At 41.8% G+C, this 18,514-nt stretch overlaps 1 protein-coding gene across 5 annotated transcripts in view; it reads left to right on the top strand.

The window, feature by feature from the left end:
- Positions 1-18,143, top strand: part of DGKD (diacylglycerol kinase delta) — a 157,599-nt gene extending 139,456 nt beyond the window's left edge. For 3 of the 5 annotated variants that reach the window (XM_068280597.1, XM_068280601.1, XM_068280600.1), the window contains 5 exons: positions 1,463-1,555; positions 2,313-2,432; positions 4,694-4,808; positions 10,712-10,842; positions 16,925-18,143. In XM_068280597.1, coding sequence (XP_068136698.1) covers positions 1,463-1,555; positions 2,313-2,432; positions 4,694-4,808; positions 10,712-10,842; positions 16,925-17,011 — 546 coding nt within the window. In that variant the 3' untranslated portion in view covers positions 17,012-18,143. Of the gene's footprint in view, positions 1-1,462; positions 1,556-2,312; positions 2,433-4,693; positions 4,809-6,086; positions 6,179-10,711; positions 10,843-16,924 lie in introns of those variants that run through there. The other 2 variants (XM_068280598.1, XM_068280599.1) reach the window with 2 other exon arrangements.
- Positions 18,144-18,514: the final 371 nt, after the last annotated feature.

Here is an 18,514-nt window from a genome sequence, read left to right as displayed (position 1 = left end):
GAACTGAGATAGATGTGGAGACTGTCATTTTTATTATTACCTTTTAAACAATACCAGTTGCCTGGAATCCTGCTGAAGTCTTTGGCTGTAGTAGTGTCTGAATCACATACCTGAAACAAGCATCTGGGTAATCCAGTCAGACTTCAGTCAGAAACATCTGATCTGCATGCTTGTGCAGGGTCTATACATAAACGTTATTAGAGGCAGAGGATCAGCAGGAGGGGCCATGCAGTATGCATTGCTTAAAGTGGTCTGAAACTCCAACATAACATTCAATAAAAATGTGTTTTCCTACTTTTTATTACTCATACAGTTATCATATTTGCTTTTGTGCATAAGTAATATTGTCTGTTTACAAATTACAAGTTTCCAAAGTGTAGTTTATCGTGCCCTAAAAGCTGGCATTGCATTTTATTCAAACTGCTTTTTATTATATATTAACATCTTCTAATAAGCTATTCTGAACTGTGTGTGTGTGTGTGTGTGTGTGTGTGTGTGTGTGTGTGTGTGTGTGTGTGTGTGTGTGTGTGTGTGTGTGTGTCTCCTTTTCGCCTGTTACACTGTGTTTACACACATTGTAACAACATTGGAATGTAAACAAATATACTGTTATCTCCAGTTTGGATGCAGATTTGAAGCTGAATAGCAGGACAAAGTGCTTTGTTTAACCATTTCAGTGATGTTCTGCTAAAAAAAAAAATTCTGGGATAGTAGCTTTCAAGCTGTGAGGAATCTTTTAGAGCAAAGTAAAAATGCTGAATTTCAGACCACTTTAAAATAAATGTCAGCCTCTATATTCCTCTTGTTCAGGTGTGCTTTATGTGCCCCAGGGGTTCATATTTTTAATGTGAAAACAATGGATCTCGTGACCTACATTTTTTGTGTGGATTTCCTCCCCCATCCAAAAATATGTTGGCAAAGTAACTGGTTCCCTGACTAGGGACCCTAGACTGAGCCCCACTGAGGGACACTTAGTGAGGTGAATTATTTAACATAATCTGTAAAATGCTTCTAAAATATCAGCTTTATATAGCTGCATAGTAATAAGTAGTTCAAATGTCTTTTTAAATGGAAATTTAAACAAATCACTGAATTTCTACCCCAAGTTTTAGATGGACGACACTTATATGCTTCATTAGTGTGTAACCATGACAGAATATACTGTATATGGATTGGCACCATGCATATCTGCCTATGGTGTGCTTTCCATGCTTTGTGCCTCATAAATTGTGAGATTGATCTGTCTGAGACAATTTTATGTGGTCTGGTTTTATTAGAAAAGCTACCTGCAATTTTAGCATCCAATATCTGTATTAGAGGCAGAGGCATATTTTGGACTCTTGAAAACCAACTCTGTAACTCTGTATTATGTGTAAAGCAATCGTTCTGGTATCACTGCCTATGGTATGTTGTAGAAGTTTATATAGCAATTCATTATCTGTACTGTATTGTGTTTTCCCAGTGTCTTAGCTGCAACCACGTTATGGAAATGGTAGCAAATGTCCGAGCGTTATTGACCGAGACAGATCTGCTGCTTAAGGGAAAAATGGCTTTGGTGAGTACTGACACATGCAGTCTGTTGCATTTTCCTAACCCACAGAATATATTTTTTTCTTTTTATTCACTGGATAACATAACAAGCTTCTACAGGAGTGGAGTCAAACTCAAATGCAAAGTGAGCTGACATTTCACACTAGGACGAAGTCATGGGCCAACCTCAATGTCTAGTGGCTGCCTCCCTCCCTTATACAGCTCCCTGGTGCCTAGATGTCCCCCCTCGTACCCTTAAACAGTTCCTTGGTGTCTAGTGAACACCTTCCCACCCCCCATACAGTTCCCTGATGTCTAGTGCTGTCCCCCTCCCTCATATGGCTTCCCTGGTGATCGAGCCCTTCACCCCCAGTAAAGCTTTCCTAGTGGTCTAAAGTGAGCCACTCATAATACAAAGTGGGAAACCCACTTGAGGGCCAAATTTGATGGCTCTGTTGGCCAGATTTGCTCCGCGGGCCAGAGTTTGACATGTATGCTTTAGAGCAGGGATTACTCCTCTTTCGTGGCTGCAACTATAGTTTGTAGGCCATTCTTATCCCTATAGAGGTTATAATGAGGATAATGCTCAGCTCAAGTTATTTTGTCTCTCAAACTCATTTATTGATTGCAAAAAACAATGCCTCTTGACATTCTCTTTATAGTGACCAGATAAACAATTGAATTTTAGATGAATTTGATGCAGTATTATTTGGCTCTGTGTAAGGCAAAATAAAAAGGAGAAAACTAGCTTCCTTTTTGTTTTTGTTGTTTCTATTCTGCAGCTCCTTGATCCCCCTCAGAAGGAGCAGCTGACATCTTCTGTCAGTAAAACAGAGCAGGAGCTGCGGAAACTTGCAGACATCCCATGGCTTTCTCAGAGTGCTGAGCGTGTGGAGGAAGAGGTGAGAGATTACAACATATTTTGTAACAGCAAGGTACAATAATTGGAGAATGTGAATTACAAACCTGCACACATAACAAGAATCTGTCTATAATACAGAAGGAGGCAAGGATCTGGTCCATTTGGAATTTACAGTCTAGGAAGCAGGAAATAATGTACACAGCAAGAGAGGAAAAGGGATTGTGGGCACTGTTAGAACAAAAAGGGAGATGGTCAGGCTTGTTTGAAGAGGTGAGAATTGAGGGCCTGTTTGAATGTGTTAAGAACCCGAGGCATTAAAAAAAGTAAATACTTATTGAATCCTCCAGAGACTTCCTATGCTGTTCTCCGCCGCTGCCTGAGACCCTCTTTAACATCTGGGCCTTCTTCTAACATGAACGTGGCTGTGCCTGTACAGTAGCATGGAGCCGCTGGTGCAGGTGTGTACGGCCGAGCTTGTGCTTGAAGAGTAACGTGGTCCCGATCAGATTACCAACAAGCCCTTGTCTGTAATCTTTTGAGGGCGACGCCGGGACCTGAGGACCCTGTGGGAAGCCTCTATAAGACCCAGGCTTTATGAAATAGGGAGACATTAGAAGGTCATTGTAGGGTGGAGAGGGCAATATAAAACACAATTTATATGTAATGCCAGAGATTTATTTGGGACAGGAGCTGTGAAATGACATAAAAGAAACGCATTGTAACTTGAGCTTGCTTCTGAGGAGAATTGGAAGCCAGTGTACAGGTTTCCAGGGAAGCTGTAGAAGGAAAGCACTGAGAAGGATAGATAGGTTTAACTGCAGCAATTATGATGGACTGTAGAAGTGAGAGTCTTCATAGAATACCAGATGAGAGGATGTTTCAGTAGTTGAGACAAGACATAATGAAAACATGTGTCAGGAGTTTGCTATACTGTGAAGGATTATAAGGTGGTAAATAGAAATGCTGAGTGGGTGGACATGGTAGGTCCTAAAGGCCATTGCAGAGTCATAGGTCACACAGCTGGATTGTAGGGTTGGGGGAAATAATTTTACCAATTGGAGAGCTGTCCGATGGGGATTTTTATGGTGAGGTTGAGAAGATGATCAGTTTGGTTTTACCCAGATTTTCAGGTACCTGTCACATATCTGCCAGAGACATGTGACTGGTGATCCAGTGTACAGATTAACCATCTGTGTGACATCAAGACTTCCTCCTATGCATTATGTCCAAGCAGACTTTCAGGGGCACCAACCTATGTTCAATATAACTACATTTTAAGCAAGTAGTTTAGTGATGGGGTTAGCAAATGGGAACGTGCTCAATCTATGTAATCAGCCCAGGGCACTCTATTCACGGGTCCAATGGATGAAAAATGGAGGTAGAGGTGATGCCGCCGGCTGGGAGAGTAGCCTGGCTGACCAGTGCTGATCGCGTGCGGGACCCAGGCAGCCAATAGGAGCGGCAGTATCAGCCAACCCGAGCTGAGCTCGGGCTTACCGCTTTGAGCTCCTGAGTCCTTGCCCGAGAGGGATTACCGACAGAGGGGTTAAAGTGGACCTGAACTCAGAACTTCCTCTCTGCTCTAAAAGATACGCAACAGCATAATACCCTTTCTTTGTTACAGCTGATACAAATCCTACAATAAATCTGCACGGTTTCTACTTCACGCTTTCATGGAAGCAGACATATTGTAACATCCTGTGCTTTCAAATGAGCGTATCTGCCGTGGCAGTCAGGTAACACGGGAAGAAATCAAATTACAACTTGTGATTAGACACAAATGAGGGGGAATTAGAGAGGCTAAACGCTCTAAATACATACAGGCTGCATTTCTCTCTGTTTTCCTTCTGTCCTGTGCAAGAGTTCAGGTCCACTTTAAAGTGAACCTGAAGTGAGATGATTATTATTATTTATTGCATTTGAGGTGAGGTGAAGGGATATGGAGGTTGCCATATTTATTTCCTTTTAAACATTGCAGATTGCTTGGCTGTCCTGCTGATCCTCTTTCTCTAATACTTCTAGCCATAGACCCTGAAAAAGCATGCAGATAAGGTGTTTCTGACAAAAATCTGACAAGATTAGCCATATTCCTGTTTCAGGTGTGTGATTCAGACACTACTGCAGCCAAAGAGATCAGCAGGGCGCCAGGTAACAGGTATTGTTTAAAGGGAAATAAATATGGCAGCCTCCATATACTTCTCACTTCAGGTTCCCTTTTGAGTTTTCCTTGCACAGATCTTAATAAATGTCCTCTCTTGAGCCTTATAGTTTCAGATTATTCTTCTTTCTTTTTCTGTGTAGGTTCATTCGGATATCTCCAGGTCTAGTCGTACGACTAGTAGTAGACGATTTAATCTGTTCAAGAATAATAAGAACACGAGGAACAAAGAGAGCCAGAGCAGCGCCGGGCCACCGGGTAATTGTTGCTATGTCACCTGCACTTAGTGCAGTTAGAGGAGGAGTCACAACACCCCTATGTGCCTTGAGTAAAATCTGCTTATGGTTCAGTTGTATTCACACTGTCTGTAAAGGAGTCATGTACATCTAGATCTCTTCTTTAAGAACATGCACATATTGCGCACAAGAAACGTTTCTGCATTGTGTAACATAAATACACATAAGTTTTTGTTGGTGCTTAGTGGTGTGTAATGTAAAACATCAAAAGGCAGCATACAAAAACAAGTGACCAAGCCAGATTTATGGAAACTAGTACAAATGTAGATATTTTTAACCAACAGATTGTACATTTTGTACATTAGGCTTGGTTCAGACAGACGATTACACCTCCTTTACCGCTGCGCTCGTCATTAAAGGGATACTGTAGGGGGGGTCAGGGGAAAATGAGTTGAACTTACCCGGGGCCTCTAATGGTCCCCGCAGACATCCTGTGCCCACGCAGCCACTCACCGATGCTCTGGCCCCGCCTCTGGTTCACTTCTGGAATTTTAGATGGAAAACCACTGTGCCTGCGTTGCCGTGTCCTCGCTCCCGCTGATGTCACCAGGAGGGTACTGCGCAGACACAGACCATACTGGGCCTGCGCAATACACTCCTGGTGACGTCAGCGGCAGCGAGGACACAGCTGTGCAGGCACAGTGGTTTTCCGACTTTAAAGTCTGAAATTCCAGAAGTGACCCGGAGGCGGGGCCGGAGCATCGGTTAGTGGCTGCGTGGGCACAGGATGTCTGTGGGGAACCATTAGAAGCCCCGGGTAAGTTCAACTCATTTTCCCCCGGCCCCCCTACAGCATTCCTTTAAGCGCTGCCCATTCAAGATGAATAGGAAGCGCCAGTACTGTAGTTTCCCACCGTTTACCGTCATTTGCTCAAACACCATATTTTTATCCCATTTTTCCCGTCGTTTGAGCCAACCCTGGAAGCAATAGCTTGCTTCCAGGGTTGTTTACGGCAGCGCCTCTGTGGGGTGGAGAACCGCGGATCGCTGCTAAATGCCACCAAAAAAAATGCTTTTCTGCACGCTTGCAGAAAAGATTTTGAACCAAGCCTTAAAAAGCAGATGCAAGAAGCTCAGACTGAACTGCAGGTGGTGGTTGAGGGGGACACCTAAGCCTCTGAAATTAGGGGCTGCAGAATACAATGCCGTACAAAAGTACCCAGACTTCCGCAGGTTTCTCATTTTACTTAGTACCAAATCTTATACTGAAACTTTTATTCTCTGATATTTTGTTTCACAGCAATGAATTCAGAATCAGTTTTTTATGATGACATGGATTTATGTAAGAAACAAATTCCAACGTAAGTATTAAATCCATACACTTGTAGAGCCAACTTTTCCAGCATTAACAACTTGGAGAACCAGTTGCAAAAAGGCATTTCTAATGAACTAACAATCTGCTCTGAAATTGATCTGACTGAAGAGTTGCCTGCCTTTAACAGGCTTTTATCAAGTTAGTTAAGTTTTTTTTTGGGGGGGGGGGGGGGGAGGGGGCATACTTCAAGAATACTTGCAGAGGAATAAACAGGCTTCTGTTGCTGACTTCCATTTAATATCTACTCGTCTCGGGTTTGTGCTGATCCTCTAAATTGTAGTGAATATTTCCCCTCAGCACCAGTAGATTTTCCGTATTATCATAAAATACTCACTTTTTCTCCCCCAAAAGTGGGGGAAAAAAGTCACTGCTTCTTTTAGTCCAAATGCAGGGAGTTCCTGACTTGTGAATGCTGCCAATACGAACCTCCAACCCGCCGCAATGACGGGGACTGCCGGTACTGTGCCCATGCAGAGGAGGGCACCGGGACAAGTGGAGGACACAGGGGGACACAAAGGAGCATAGAGGAGGATACAAGGGGGACAGATGAGGACACAAGAGGTACAAAGGGGCATAATCCACAGTATGCCCCTCCACCATTGATGCACTAGGTTTAGTATATATTTTTTCCCTGGTTTTTGTCCTCTAAACCTAGGTGCGTCTTATGGTTTAGGAGCGTCTTATAGTCTGAAAAATATGGGTACTTTCAAAATAATTTTGTTTAAAAAGGACCTAGAATTGTTAATGTTACTTTAACTTGCCCCCGGGGCATTATCACATGACTGCACAAACTGTAAGCTACTCGGCATTCCGCTTTTCCTGCTGTCAGGAGATTTTTCTTATATGTACTGATGTTTGGCGAGATATTTAAGCAAACAAAGCAAAAGCAAAGCAAACAAAGCAGAAAGCTACTGGGTGAGAGCTGCATTAATTCTGAGTAGCAGACTACTTTTTTTTCCTCACATGTTCAGCTTCAGCTAGTTATGACCTAACTGTGTAATATGGCTGCTAAGGCCTGATTCATACTTTTTTCACCCCTAGGCCAACCGTACACATGGACTTCCAAGTGCAGCAGTTGCCCCCCTCCCACCTTCCATTCCGTGTGCAGCCTCCTCTTCCATGCATAATATCCAGATTTTTATTACAGACATGGCTTACTTGGACAGCAGTCATGTGCTTCTCCCAGCTGCAGCGCCACTTTTAATTTTGCAACCTCCTCTTCCATATGCAGCAATCATTCTTTCATGGTCAGCTGCCACTTTGTGCAGCAGTCATCCAAGACCCCTCTTTTTGGTCTTTCTATAAATCCAGCCCTGAAATATCACCGTATTAACTGTACAGTAACCTTGGGGATAGGGAGATTCTGCCTGAAGACTATATGTGTTTCTATACCAGAATATGACATCAGCCTAGGCTGATTTACCCAGGAACTGCTTGTAGAACAAATGTTTTTCAAAATAATGTATAAGAAAAAATAGTAAAACAAAATGATTCCCCTTTTTAGAAGTGCTGCCGTATGAAAAAAGTTGTAAGATAATATGTTTTCATTTTACTAACAAGTCTACTTTTCAATTAACTCTTCTCCCTGGAGATAATGTTTCAGCCTATTTACAAACTAACCGTTCTGCGCCTGAACATTTTAAATTGTAGGTCAAAAGCAATATCAAACTTAATTTCAAGAACTATACTATATTTTATATACATTTGTCATTTATATCATTTTATTAGTTTATAACCAGCTGAGATGTGGTGGCCCTTTCCTGAAATGGCAGTACACAAGAACCATCAAGATTAGCTAAACAACCTGGGACAAATGTGTCCAGAATAGGTTAATATCACTCCCTAATAGTGTTGGCACATAATCTACCACAGGGGCTGATTTCATCTTGGCAGGTGCATAAAAAACTACTGAAAATAATGGTGCTTTTGCCCTGGATGCTTGTGGAGTATCTTATCAATGCTGTCCTACAGCAAAGGATGCAGATCTGGAGCAAAGAGCTACAGATTTACTATAGAACAGCTTGGTATGTAAATTCCTCTAGAGAGCAGCACAGCTTTATGCTGAAATGGCCAGGGCCTAGGCATGAAAAGGCAGAGGACAAGGATCGTAAGAAATAATTTAATACAAAGGTGACAGTTTAATTTCAGGTTTTTTTTAAAACCGGGCTGGAGGCGTCCAATGCATAAAAAGATGGGCTAATAACATGTTAATCTTATAAACAGAGCGATAATCTTACCTCTCTTGAAGAAGGTTATTGAAAAGATGAGCTGTCATCTTTGTGTTGTCATACCTCTTTTGAGGTGATAGTTTTTTTTAGTTGCCCTGAAGAACTTCCGGAGTGCGACCATCCAGTTCCTGTCACAGACCTGGAAAACCGAGCGGGGACGGTTCATTTCCCACCTGCTCTGGTGGTGGTTGCAAGGATTTGCAACCCACCTTTGTGAGTATATACATTCTTAGCAATTTGCTTTTCTGGATCTTACATGATTCTGCAGCATTGGGCTCCTGGTCTCCTTTTTGTCTTTTTGATGAGCCTGGGATTGTTACTATCACAGGAACCATCGACATAAACGAATTTCAATTTATGGTAGCAATTTTTTTTCATTTGTCAGGCTTTTTGGTAAATGTCAATTTTAGTTAGATAATAGGAGAAACCTGATTGGTTGTTTTGTGCAACTGCTCCACTTTTGCTCCAGTTTGTTTACCACCCTCGTTGATAAATCGGCCTTTTTTGAACCTGTAACTGCTGCAAAAGTTGGCTCTATAATGTGAATGTGTGGGAATAGTTATCTACTATATATAATCATGGAATTTTTTCAACATAAAAACAATGTCTCATGAAAAATAAAATCACAACTTTGACTAAAGGGACTCTGAGCTGTGTTATAAAACAGAAAACAGGACTTACCTGGGGCTTCCTCCAGCCCACCGTAGCCTGCAATGTCCCCGGCATCCTCCTGGCACCATCCACGGTCCCTATGGCGGCTCTGGTAATGCGCCCACTTCGGGTGAAGTCGCGCATGCGCGGTTCTCCAAAGACTTAACCGCGCATTCACAGGACTCTTACGGTGGCCGGCATGATAACACAACAGGTGCGCAGCGGGGGCGAGCACAAGCGAATTCACCCACAGTCAGGAAATTACCGGAGCCGCCAGTGAGACCACAGAGGATGCTGGGGACCTCGCAGGCTATGGTTGGCTGGAGGAAGCCAGAGGTAAGTCCCATTTTTTGTTTTAGGACACAGCTCAGGGTCCCTTTAAACACAAATATCACAAAACTTTTCATTGTGGAGGATTTGCTCAGTAAAGTGCCAGACTTTGTCTGGGTCTTTATACTTTCACAAGGCACTGCTGAGGTACAAGTGAACTTTACATGCATTAAATCATCCACAGATTGCCCCAGTCAATAATTCAGTTATTATGGATTTGGTCCCCTGAGGTGCATTGGTGAGGTGAGGTGAGAACCCCCTGGCGGCCAGTTACCTGCATGGCACTGCTACCCTCTGCTGTTCTAAAGCTGGGTACACATGTACGATGAATGTGGTCCGTCAGGAATCGAGACTCGATCCTTTGGACGACCGCTTGAGTTCTGTTGCTGTGGAGTGTGAATATCACCTCCTCCACCAACCTACTAGTTGCTGTGTGCAACAGCTAACAGTTAAACACATATCTGTTATCTATCAAATCTATCTGCTGGTCATTGCATATCCATTCCTACTTCTGTCTGTGCCCCAGAAGCAGAAGCATCACTCACTGGAACACTTCTCACGCATGATATACAGATGATGGACATGCGAGCAATACAGCTATGGGCAGCAGTGGGGTGGGCGGGGGGTTGCAAGGAAAGGTATTTGGCTGCAATAGCTAGCAGTGGAATTGTATCTTTCCAGAGTCCACGGCAGCCTGAAGGAGTTATAGTAATTAACGCTGCCGGGACTTTTTCGGCTTCACCCTCTGCCCAAATTTCCCAACGCCGTTTTTGCATTTATGCTTTTTCAACTTGCGCAGTAAGTAATCCCTGGTGTCTTTATCTAGGTAACTAAAGTGAAAAGGGGCTTTCCCTATCCATTATTAGGGACTAGTAATCAGGCAAGTACACACTATAAGCCTGAAGTATTTCTCCAGTTGTAATGGCTCATAGTCTCTGTAGCAGGGACTGGATGCTTTTGTGCTGCCTGTGTCCTTCCTGTTCTACATAACATTCCTATTCATTCTGTATAGCGGCCTACAGAGGGGAGTAGCTATTCCTCAGGAACAGAGGGTGTCTGAGCATGATCTCTGTCAGTCTTTCATTTGATTAACCTGTAGTATACATACAATTTCAGAATTCTCACACCAGCCTTCTTGGATATAAACACAGTGAAGTTTAAAAAATTCACCCCTTTTCCACTTTGCAAAGAACAATATAAACTCAGGGTTACTTATGTCCTCTCTGTGCTTCCTGGTATCAAATTGGTGTTGCTCCTCTGGGCTGTGGGTTTTCTTTATCTTGGGAAGTGGTGTCTCTATGCTTTGGGATGTGGTTTCTTATGAGGGACTCTCTCTGACAGCTCATCTTTGGGGGACGGAAGAGGTGTCTCTTTGGTTGGAGCGGCTCAGTCTTTCTGAGTATAAGGAGGTCTTTACGCGCCATGACATCCGAGGCTTTGAGCTCCTTCATCTAGAGCGCCGAGACCTCAAGGTATCTCTCATAGATGTCAGAGATGAAGTAGAATTTGCTCTTGTCTTCAGCTTATGTTTTCCTTGCATTTCTTCTACCTCTCTGTGCAGTCATTGCATGCCTATGTAGCAGATCTCTGCCTACCGTATGTAAGCAGAATTCTGGGTGTGTGCCTGTATTATCCCTTCTGTCACTAATTAAAGGAGAACTCCAGGAAATGGCATTGGGGAGGGGACTTAATAGAAATCACGTTTGTAATTCATGGATTTAAAATGTTTATAAACTTCAAAAAAAAAAATTGCAGCCCAATTCCTGGGAAAATATATGTTAGTTTTCAAATAGTGGGGTAAGGGGCTAGAACATTATTGCAGTCATCTGTGCTCTTTTGTAAGAATTTCTCTCATTTCCTATATAGACAGGAAGTAGCATTTACTATTTGTAACACTGGCAACTGGGTGTGAGAGAGAAAATCCCTGTGTGGATTTTATTGCGGTCTCTTGTTTCCTGACACCTACAAGCTATCATATTAAAGCAGCAAAGTTCCTTGAAGGTCCCAAGGACAGGAAGTGAGGTAATGGCTCCCCAATGGGAACACAGTTGGCATTGAAAATCCCCAAAAATTGCTTTCCCTAGTTCCAAAATACAAAAAAAAATACGGAATGTGGCTTTTAACAGTCTGAGTAACCACCTGGCTGACTCGCCTAGTCTGGATGTAATCAGAGAGACAGCTTTGCTTTTTAGGTGCAAGGACAATCCTGTTCTCTTCAAAGGGGCAAGCTCTGCCAAGGACACCTTATTCAGTCGGTTCCTCCAGCAGCCCCCCTGCTGTGCTGATCTGGGCAGCATCAGAAACTTGAACTCGACATCTTGTCCACAGCTGATGTAAGTTATATGTCTCTCCTCTACACTTTTTACAAGTCATTGTCCTTTTTTTAAAACTCAGACCTTTGGCAGATATTAGTTATTTAATTAACTTAAATGCTCCCTCTTCACTATAGTGCCCCTTTAACTGCAATAGAAGTGGTCCTCTGCCTTCTTAATAACACAACAGGGGTGGAAATAAGCAACAATTTGAAAGTTAGTTAAAACCAATTTCATTATACACAGTATGTTCAGTTGTTGTAGTACAGTATTCTGCAGTCTTTCAAAGTATATTATAAGCAAGGTAAAACCGTAAGTGTGGGGATACTATTATTTGCCACATCCTGGTGTTCTCCTTTAGACATTGTATACCATGACTGGCTACAGTCCTCCCTTCTGTCTGTAACCAATAACTGCATGCTATGCCGGACTAGCCTATACCATCCTTATATATATCTTGTATTCATCCTTATGTTTGTCCGACTCTGCTATCTGTACCATACAATCATACTTCTATACATCAATGCACCCCAAAGCTGCTGGATCAGTTGTCTATGTCTGGGATTCATTTCCAATATCAGCTATTTTTTACCATGAAAGCATACATAACATTCTTATACACCCTGTGTCTCCACTGCCAGATCTATAGCATTTCCCAAGGGAAAACCTTCCATCACATTTCTGAAACTTCCACGAAAGCTATAAAATTCCATCTCTATACATATCTTTGTGTTGCACTCGCTCATTATTGAACAAATGTTGGCAGCATCTTGTGAGGAGTTCAGTGTGGTATGCAGAAGATAATGCGAAAAAGCTACACCATCAACCTCTCCTGTGTCTAAATCCATGTGTTCTAAGTTGTGTTGTAACAAACCCTCATTACCAACTAATACTGTGTTTGTGTGCATGTTATGTGTATGCTGAAATTATGTGGCTAGAGAAAGGTTTTATGACTGTTGTATTTTGTTCACCTTATTCACTGTATAGAAATGCATTTACAATTCACGTATACACTGATCCCTGTATTGAAATGACACACAGGTTACTATGACAGTTTGTGATTCCTATTAAGCTACTTTTGTACCCCTCAAGCTGTGAACTCACGCACCATTAAAGGGAACTTAAACTGAGAAGCATATGGATTTTTCCTTTTAAAATAATACCAGTTGCCTGACTCTCCAGCTGATCCTGTGTCTCTAATACTTTTAGCCACAGCCCCTGAACAAGCATGCAGATCAGGTGCTCTGACTGAAGTCAGACTGGATTAGCTGCATGCTTGTTTCAGGTGTGTGATTCACACACTACTGCAGCCAAATAGATCAGTAGGACTGCCAAGCAACTGGTATTGTTTACAAGGAAACATCCATATCCCTCTCAGTTAAGGTTCCCTTTAACATGGGATCCTGCAAGAAAGCAGAAAATAGGATATGAATTGCTTTATTATGTCATCTAGTTTATTCAAGGAAAAAATAATGCTGTTTCTACCAGATGTTTTTTGTATACATTTTCACTACACACAAAATGTATTTATCAGTTCAAATCCAAGTGTCTTCATCAATTATTTAACTGTGAAAGCTACTTGGTTAACATTTCAAAGATACAAAAACTGCCTTATTTTCCTTTGGATATACGATTGCCTTAATAAATGGAAACCTGCACAGACATTTCACCTACTTAAATATAGATTTTGGCACATATTAACATTATTATAACATTAACATTATTATAAAGCTTATAGATAGTTGCCTATCCTTTAATCCTGGTAGAGCAGGAAGCTTATAGTTGCCTATCCTTTAATCCTGGTAGAGCAGGAAGTTTATAGTTGCCTATCCTTTAATCCTGGTAGAGCAGGAATCTTATAGATGCATATCCTTTAATCCTAGTAGAGCAGGAAGCTTATAGTTGCCTATCCTTTAATCCTAGTAGAGCAGGAAGCTTATAGTTGCCTATCCTTTAATCCTGGTAGAGCAGGAAGTTTATAGTTGCCTATCCTTTAATCCTAGTAGAGCAGGAAGCTTATAGTTGCCTATCCTTTAATCCTAGTAGAGCAGGAAGCTTATAGTTGCCTATCCTTTAATCCTGGTAGAGCAGGAAGTTTATAGTTGCCTATCCTTTAATCCTGGTAGAGCAGGACGTTTATAGTTGCCTATCCTTTAATCCTGGTAGAGCAGGAAGTTTATAGATGCCTATCCTTTAATCCTGGTAGAGCAGGAAGCTTATAGATGCATATCCTTTAATCCTAGTAGAGCAGGAAGCTTATAGTTGCCTATCCTTTAATCCTGGTAGAGCAGGAAGCTTATAGTTGCCTATCCTTTAATCCTGGTAGAGCAGGAAGTTTATAGGTGCCTATACTTTAATCCTGGTAGAGCAGGAAGCTTATAGATGCATATCCTTTAATCCTGGTAGAGCAGGAAGCTTATAGTTGCCTATCCTTTAATCCTGGTAGAGCAGGAAGCTTATAGTTGCCTATCCTTTAATCCTGGTAGAGCAGGAAGTTTATAGTTGCCTATACTTTAATCCTGGTAGAGCAGGGATCTTATAGATGCATATCCTTTAATCCTAGTAGAGCAGGAAGCTTATAGTTGCCTATCCTTTAATCCTAGTAGAGCAGGAAGCTTATAGTTGCCTATCCTTTAATCCTGGTAGAGCAGGAAGTTTATAGGTGCCTATACTTTAATCCTGGTAGAGCAGGAAGCTTATAGATGCATATCCTTTAATCCTAGTAGAGCAGGAAGTTTATAGTTGCCTATCCTTTAATCCTGGTAGAGCAGGAAGTTTATAGATGCCTATCCTTTAATCCTGGTAGAGCAGGAAGCTTATACAGTGTTCTCCCCAGGCTCTTTTAGCCGGGTGCTCCACCCGGCTAGATTTGGTGACCACCCGGCTGTCATCGGCTCACCTCCTCCTATGCTGTAAGCAGAGTTGCTCACAGAAGCACTGGCACAGCATTTTCATCTCAACCCACCCGGCTACTTTTTCATGCCACCCGGCTACTATTTCACGCCACCCGGCTGGGAAAAAATTCTGGGGAGAACACTGTTATAGATGCATATCCTTTAATCCTAGTAGAGCAGGAAGCTTATAGTTGCCTATCCTTTAATCCTGGTAGAGCAGGAAGCTTATAGTTGCCTATCCTTTAATCCTGGTAGAGCAGGAAGTTTATAGGTGCCTATACTTTAATCCTGGTAGAGCAGGAAGCTTATAGATGCATATCCTTTAATCCTAGTAGAGCAGGAAGTTTATAGTTGCCTATCCTTTAATCCTGGTAGAGCAGGAAGCTTATAGTTGCCTATCCTTTAATCCTGGTAGAGCAGGAAGCTTATAGGTGCCTATACTTTAATCCTGGTAGAGCAGGAAGCTTATAGATGCATATCCTTTAATCCTAGTAGAGCAGGAAGTTTATAGTTGCCTATCCTTTAATCCTGGTAGAACAGGAAGCTTATAGTTGCCTATACTTTAATCCTGGTAGAGCAGGAAACTATTAAACTAGAAGATGTCACTTATTAACAACATATTAGGTGGTCTTAAAGGATGCAGCAACACATGAGTAAACCCCAATGAAGGGGTAAAGGTCCTTCAGCAGCTCCTCACACCTTGATTTGACATTGGCTGATAAGTCCACCGTTGATGGGGTAGTAGAAAGAAGCAAAGCGTGTAAATGGTGGGAAAAGGAAGGGATAGTAGTACAGGGGTGTATAGTATGAGTGAGGACATCCACCAGCCCCTAGGTATCTGCCTAAGTTGCCTTGTGGATGATCCAGCTCTGAGTGAAGGAGAAGTAGGGGTGATGCATAGTGTTAGTTGGCCTGAGAGGGGCTGGGAATAGAAGGAAGTACTGTATAGTATGACTTGGGTAAGGGGGAAGTGGGGCGGGGGTATTTTAAAGGGAACCCGAGGTGAGAGGTATATGGAGGCTGCCTGCTATATTTGTTTCCTTTTAAACAATACCAGTTGCTGGGCAGCCCTGTGTCAGTAGTGACTGAATCACACACCTGAAACAAGCATACAGCTAATCTTGTCAAATTTTTGTTAGAAACTTCTGATCTGCATGCTTGTTCAAGGTCTATGGCTAAACGTATTAGAGGCAGAAGTTCAGCAGGACAGCCAGGCAACTGGTATTGTTTAAAATGAAATAAAAATGGCAGCCTCCACATCCCTCTTACTTCAGGTTCCCTTTAAAGAGACACTGAAGCGAAAAAATATTATGATATAATGATTTGTATGTGTAGTACAGCTAAGAAATAAAACATTAGGAGCAGAGACATAAGTCTAATATTGTTTCCAGTACGGGAAGAGTTGAGAAACTCCAGTTGTTATCTATGCAAATAAGCCATTGAGCTCCAAGACTTTCAAAGTCGCAGAGAGCTCTGATTTCTGAAAGTTGTTATCTCAACTGTCACACGCTATATTGTTTTTTTCTTCTGCACAGGACAAGTCAAAAGTTCACTGGCCTGCTCTGTAAAAGTAATTTAGAATGCTGAGTAGTGTGTAAATTGCAAATATTAGAGAATTATGCATTGTTATAAAAAACACTATATAACTGAAAATAAAAATATGAGAAAATGTTCTTTGCTTCTAATATTCTAGTAATTGTCTGTACTACACAACCAATTCATTATATTCATTTTTTTTTCCGCTTCAATGTCTCTTTAAGTGTCTGCAAGAGAAGGGGAGTAGAGGAATTAATGTTATTGGGCTCTGGAAATAGAGAGATGTTTAGCTTTATGATTTGTAGTTGTGAACCTGATAAAACTGCCTACCTATAGGCTATTGTTGGTAGTCCAGTTTCTTAAAGTGCAACACTTGGGTCAGTAAAGTGACCAGTCAAGCTTTGCAACTATGTGGACAGCTGAGCCCTGAAGCCCTGTGACCTAAACTTGGCACGGCGTTAAACATCGGCCTTATCTTGGAAACGTGATAACTTGTCACAGTGGTGTCACCTCAGAAAAATGTAATATACACTATTTCTAGTACAGTTGGCAGCAAAGATGTGTACATATTTAGGGAGAAGATAGGGTGATATAAATCATAGTGAGGCATATTTTATATATGAAGGTAAACATTTGTCATAAACTACATCTATACAGTTTGTGCTGAAGTATACATGAATAACACAACCTGTTGAGTTAGCCTGTTTGTGCTTTTATCCTTAAAGCGGGACTGTCTACCCTGTTGCCTCTTGTTTTTATTACGTAATGTAAGCCTTGGTCTCTTTTTCTATTTTTCACTTTTTCCTTTGCAGGAATTGGGTGTGACAAAAGTGGGTCACATGAAGAGAATCCTCCACGGCATTCGGGAGTTGAACCCCCATCCTGTCAATGTGGACTAAGATCTGTCTTTACAACATGTATGGCCCAGTCTGGGTGACCAGCAGTGCTTCATTCCACCTCATGCCATCACTAGGTTTAACTGCAACCTAGCGCTATGTCAGAACCGCAGCTGATCTTTGCAGTGCATCATGGCAAGAACTCAATAGGCCTTTGTTCTACTGGCAACCTGTTTGGCAACCAGTCACAGTTATGCCTTGGAGATTTCTGTAGCAACCCACAGAAGAGGCTTGGCCAGGGCATAAATGGCTCAAGGGCTTTACTAGTTTTTACCTATTGATGTGTTTTTGAAGGCAGATTTTTTATAGATACCACAAAAGCCAATGGTGACTGAAGTTACTTCTTTTCTCATGGATACGCTACCTCGTGTGGCTTGGGACAGACAGTGCAGCACTAATGGAACTCGAGCAAAGTAAAAACCACCAACATTTCTAAGAGCACCTGCTCACCTCTGTCCTTTGCCGATAGACCTTAAGATGTTGGTAATTGATTGGGGCCTGTAATGGTATTCTCAGCCATTTATTGAACTTGTAAGATGACTGTGGAGTTTTTGTAGCTTGTGTTAATATGAATGCTGTTTTCTCAGGCTTTGTATGTAAATTGTGTGGTGTGCAAATGGCATTCCGGATGTGGTGTACAAATTTTGTTGTAAGTGGTTGCTTTGGACTTTGTAAATGCCAGCTGTGAGGTGAGAACATTGCAACAGCCCACTGTGGTCTATGATCAAATGATTGTTTACATTTCTCTAGGTACATTTATAGCAGGAAACGACCTCTGCCCTGTTCTGTGCTTTCCCTGGACAAGAGTTCCAGAGACAACTCTGTCTGTGGAAGAAACAATGAAGGACTGTTTCCTGCAACACTGGTTGGAGGAATCTGTGTTTTGCTTTCTCTTCAGCCACTGTTACCGTGTTAATTTTGGGCAGGTCCCTTTCCTCTGCTTTCTTTTATCCCTGAGGGTCAGATGACCAAACTCTGAGACCCCCAGGTAAAGCTGACAATCCCTCCCCTGGTGTATTTATTGTCCCGTGCCTTATTGCAGTCCCTGCGCCTTTTTCAGAGTGATGTTAATGCTTGTATATAGCAGTATTGTAAAATATGGCTTCTATTCTAACAGTAAAATATGTCTTAATTATGCCTGCCTTGTTTATTGCCTCTTATTTATTGTTGCTAGTCTTATATAGTATCTTACATATGCTGTACATTGGCTGTAGAGATGACCTGCAGATATGTACGTATGTACAGTATGTTGTTTTGTGTTTGTTTTTTCTGGGCCTCAGATTATTTTGGTGAGGCTCTACTATTTATTGTTTTGTTATTATCCAAAGTTATAATAAAAATAGACCCTCACCAAAAGAATTTGTGGCACCCCAAATACTGAATATAAATACAATTATTTTATTTAATTATCACATTGCACAGGCTTCTAAACCTCATAAAAACACCCTATCAAGAGTGCAGACATTATATGTACATTCACACTGCACAGCAACGCAATTGATGCAA

The sequence above is a fragment of the Hyperolius riggenbachi genome, chromosome 4 (genome assembly GCF_040937935.1).
Source record: "Hyperolius riggenbachi isolate aHypRig1 chromosome 4, aHypRig1.pri, whole genome shotgun sequence".
In the NCBI taxonomy this organism is placed as follows: domain Eukaryota; kingdom Metazoa; phylum Chordata; class Amphibia; order Anura; family Hyperoliidae; genus Hyperolius; species Hyperolius riggenbachi.
Note: the sequence above shows the minus strand (reverse complement) of the source record. Positions and strands in the feature narration are given on the sequence as shown.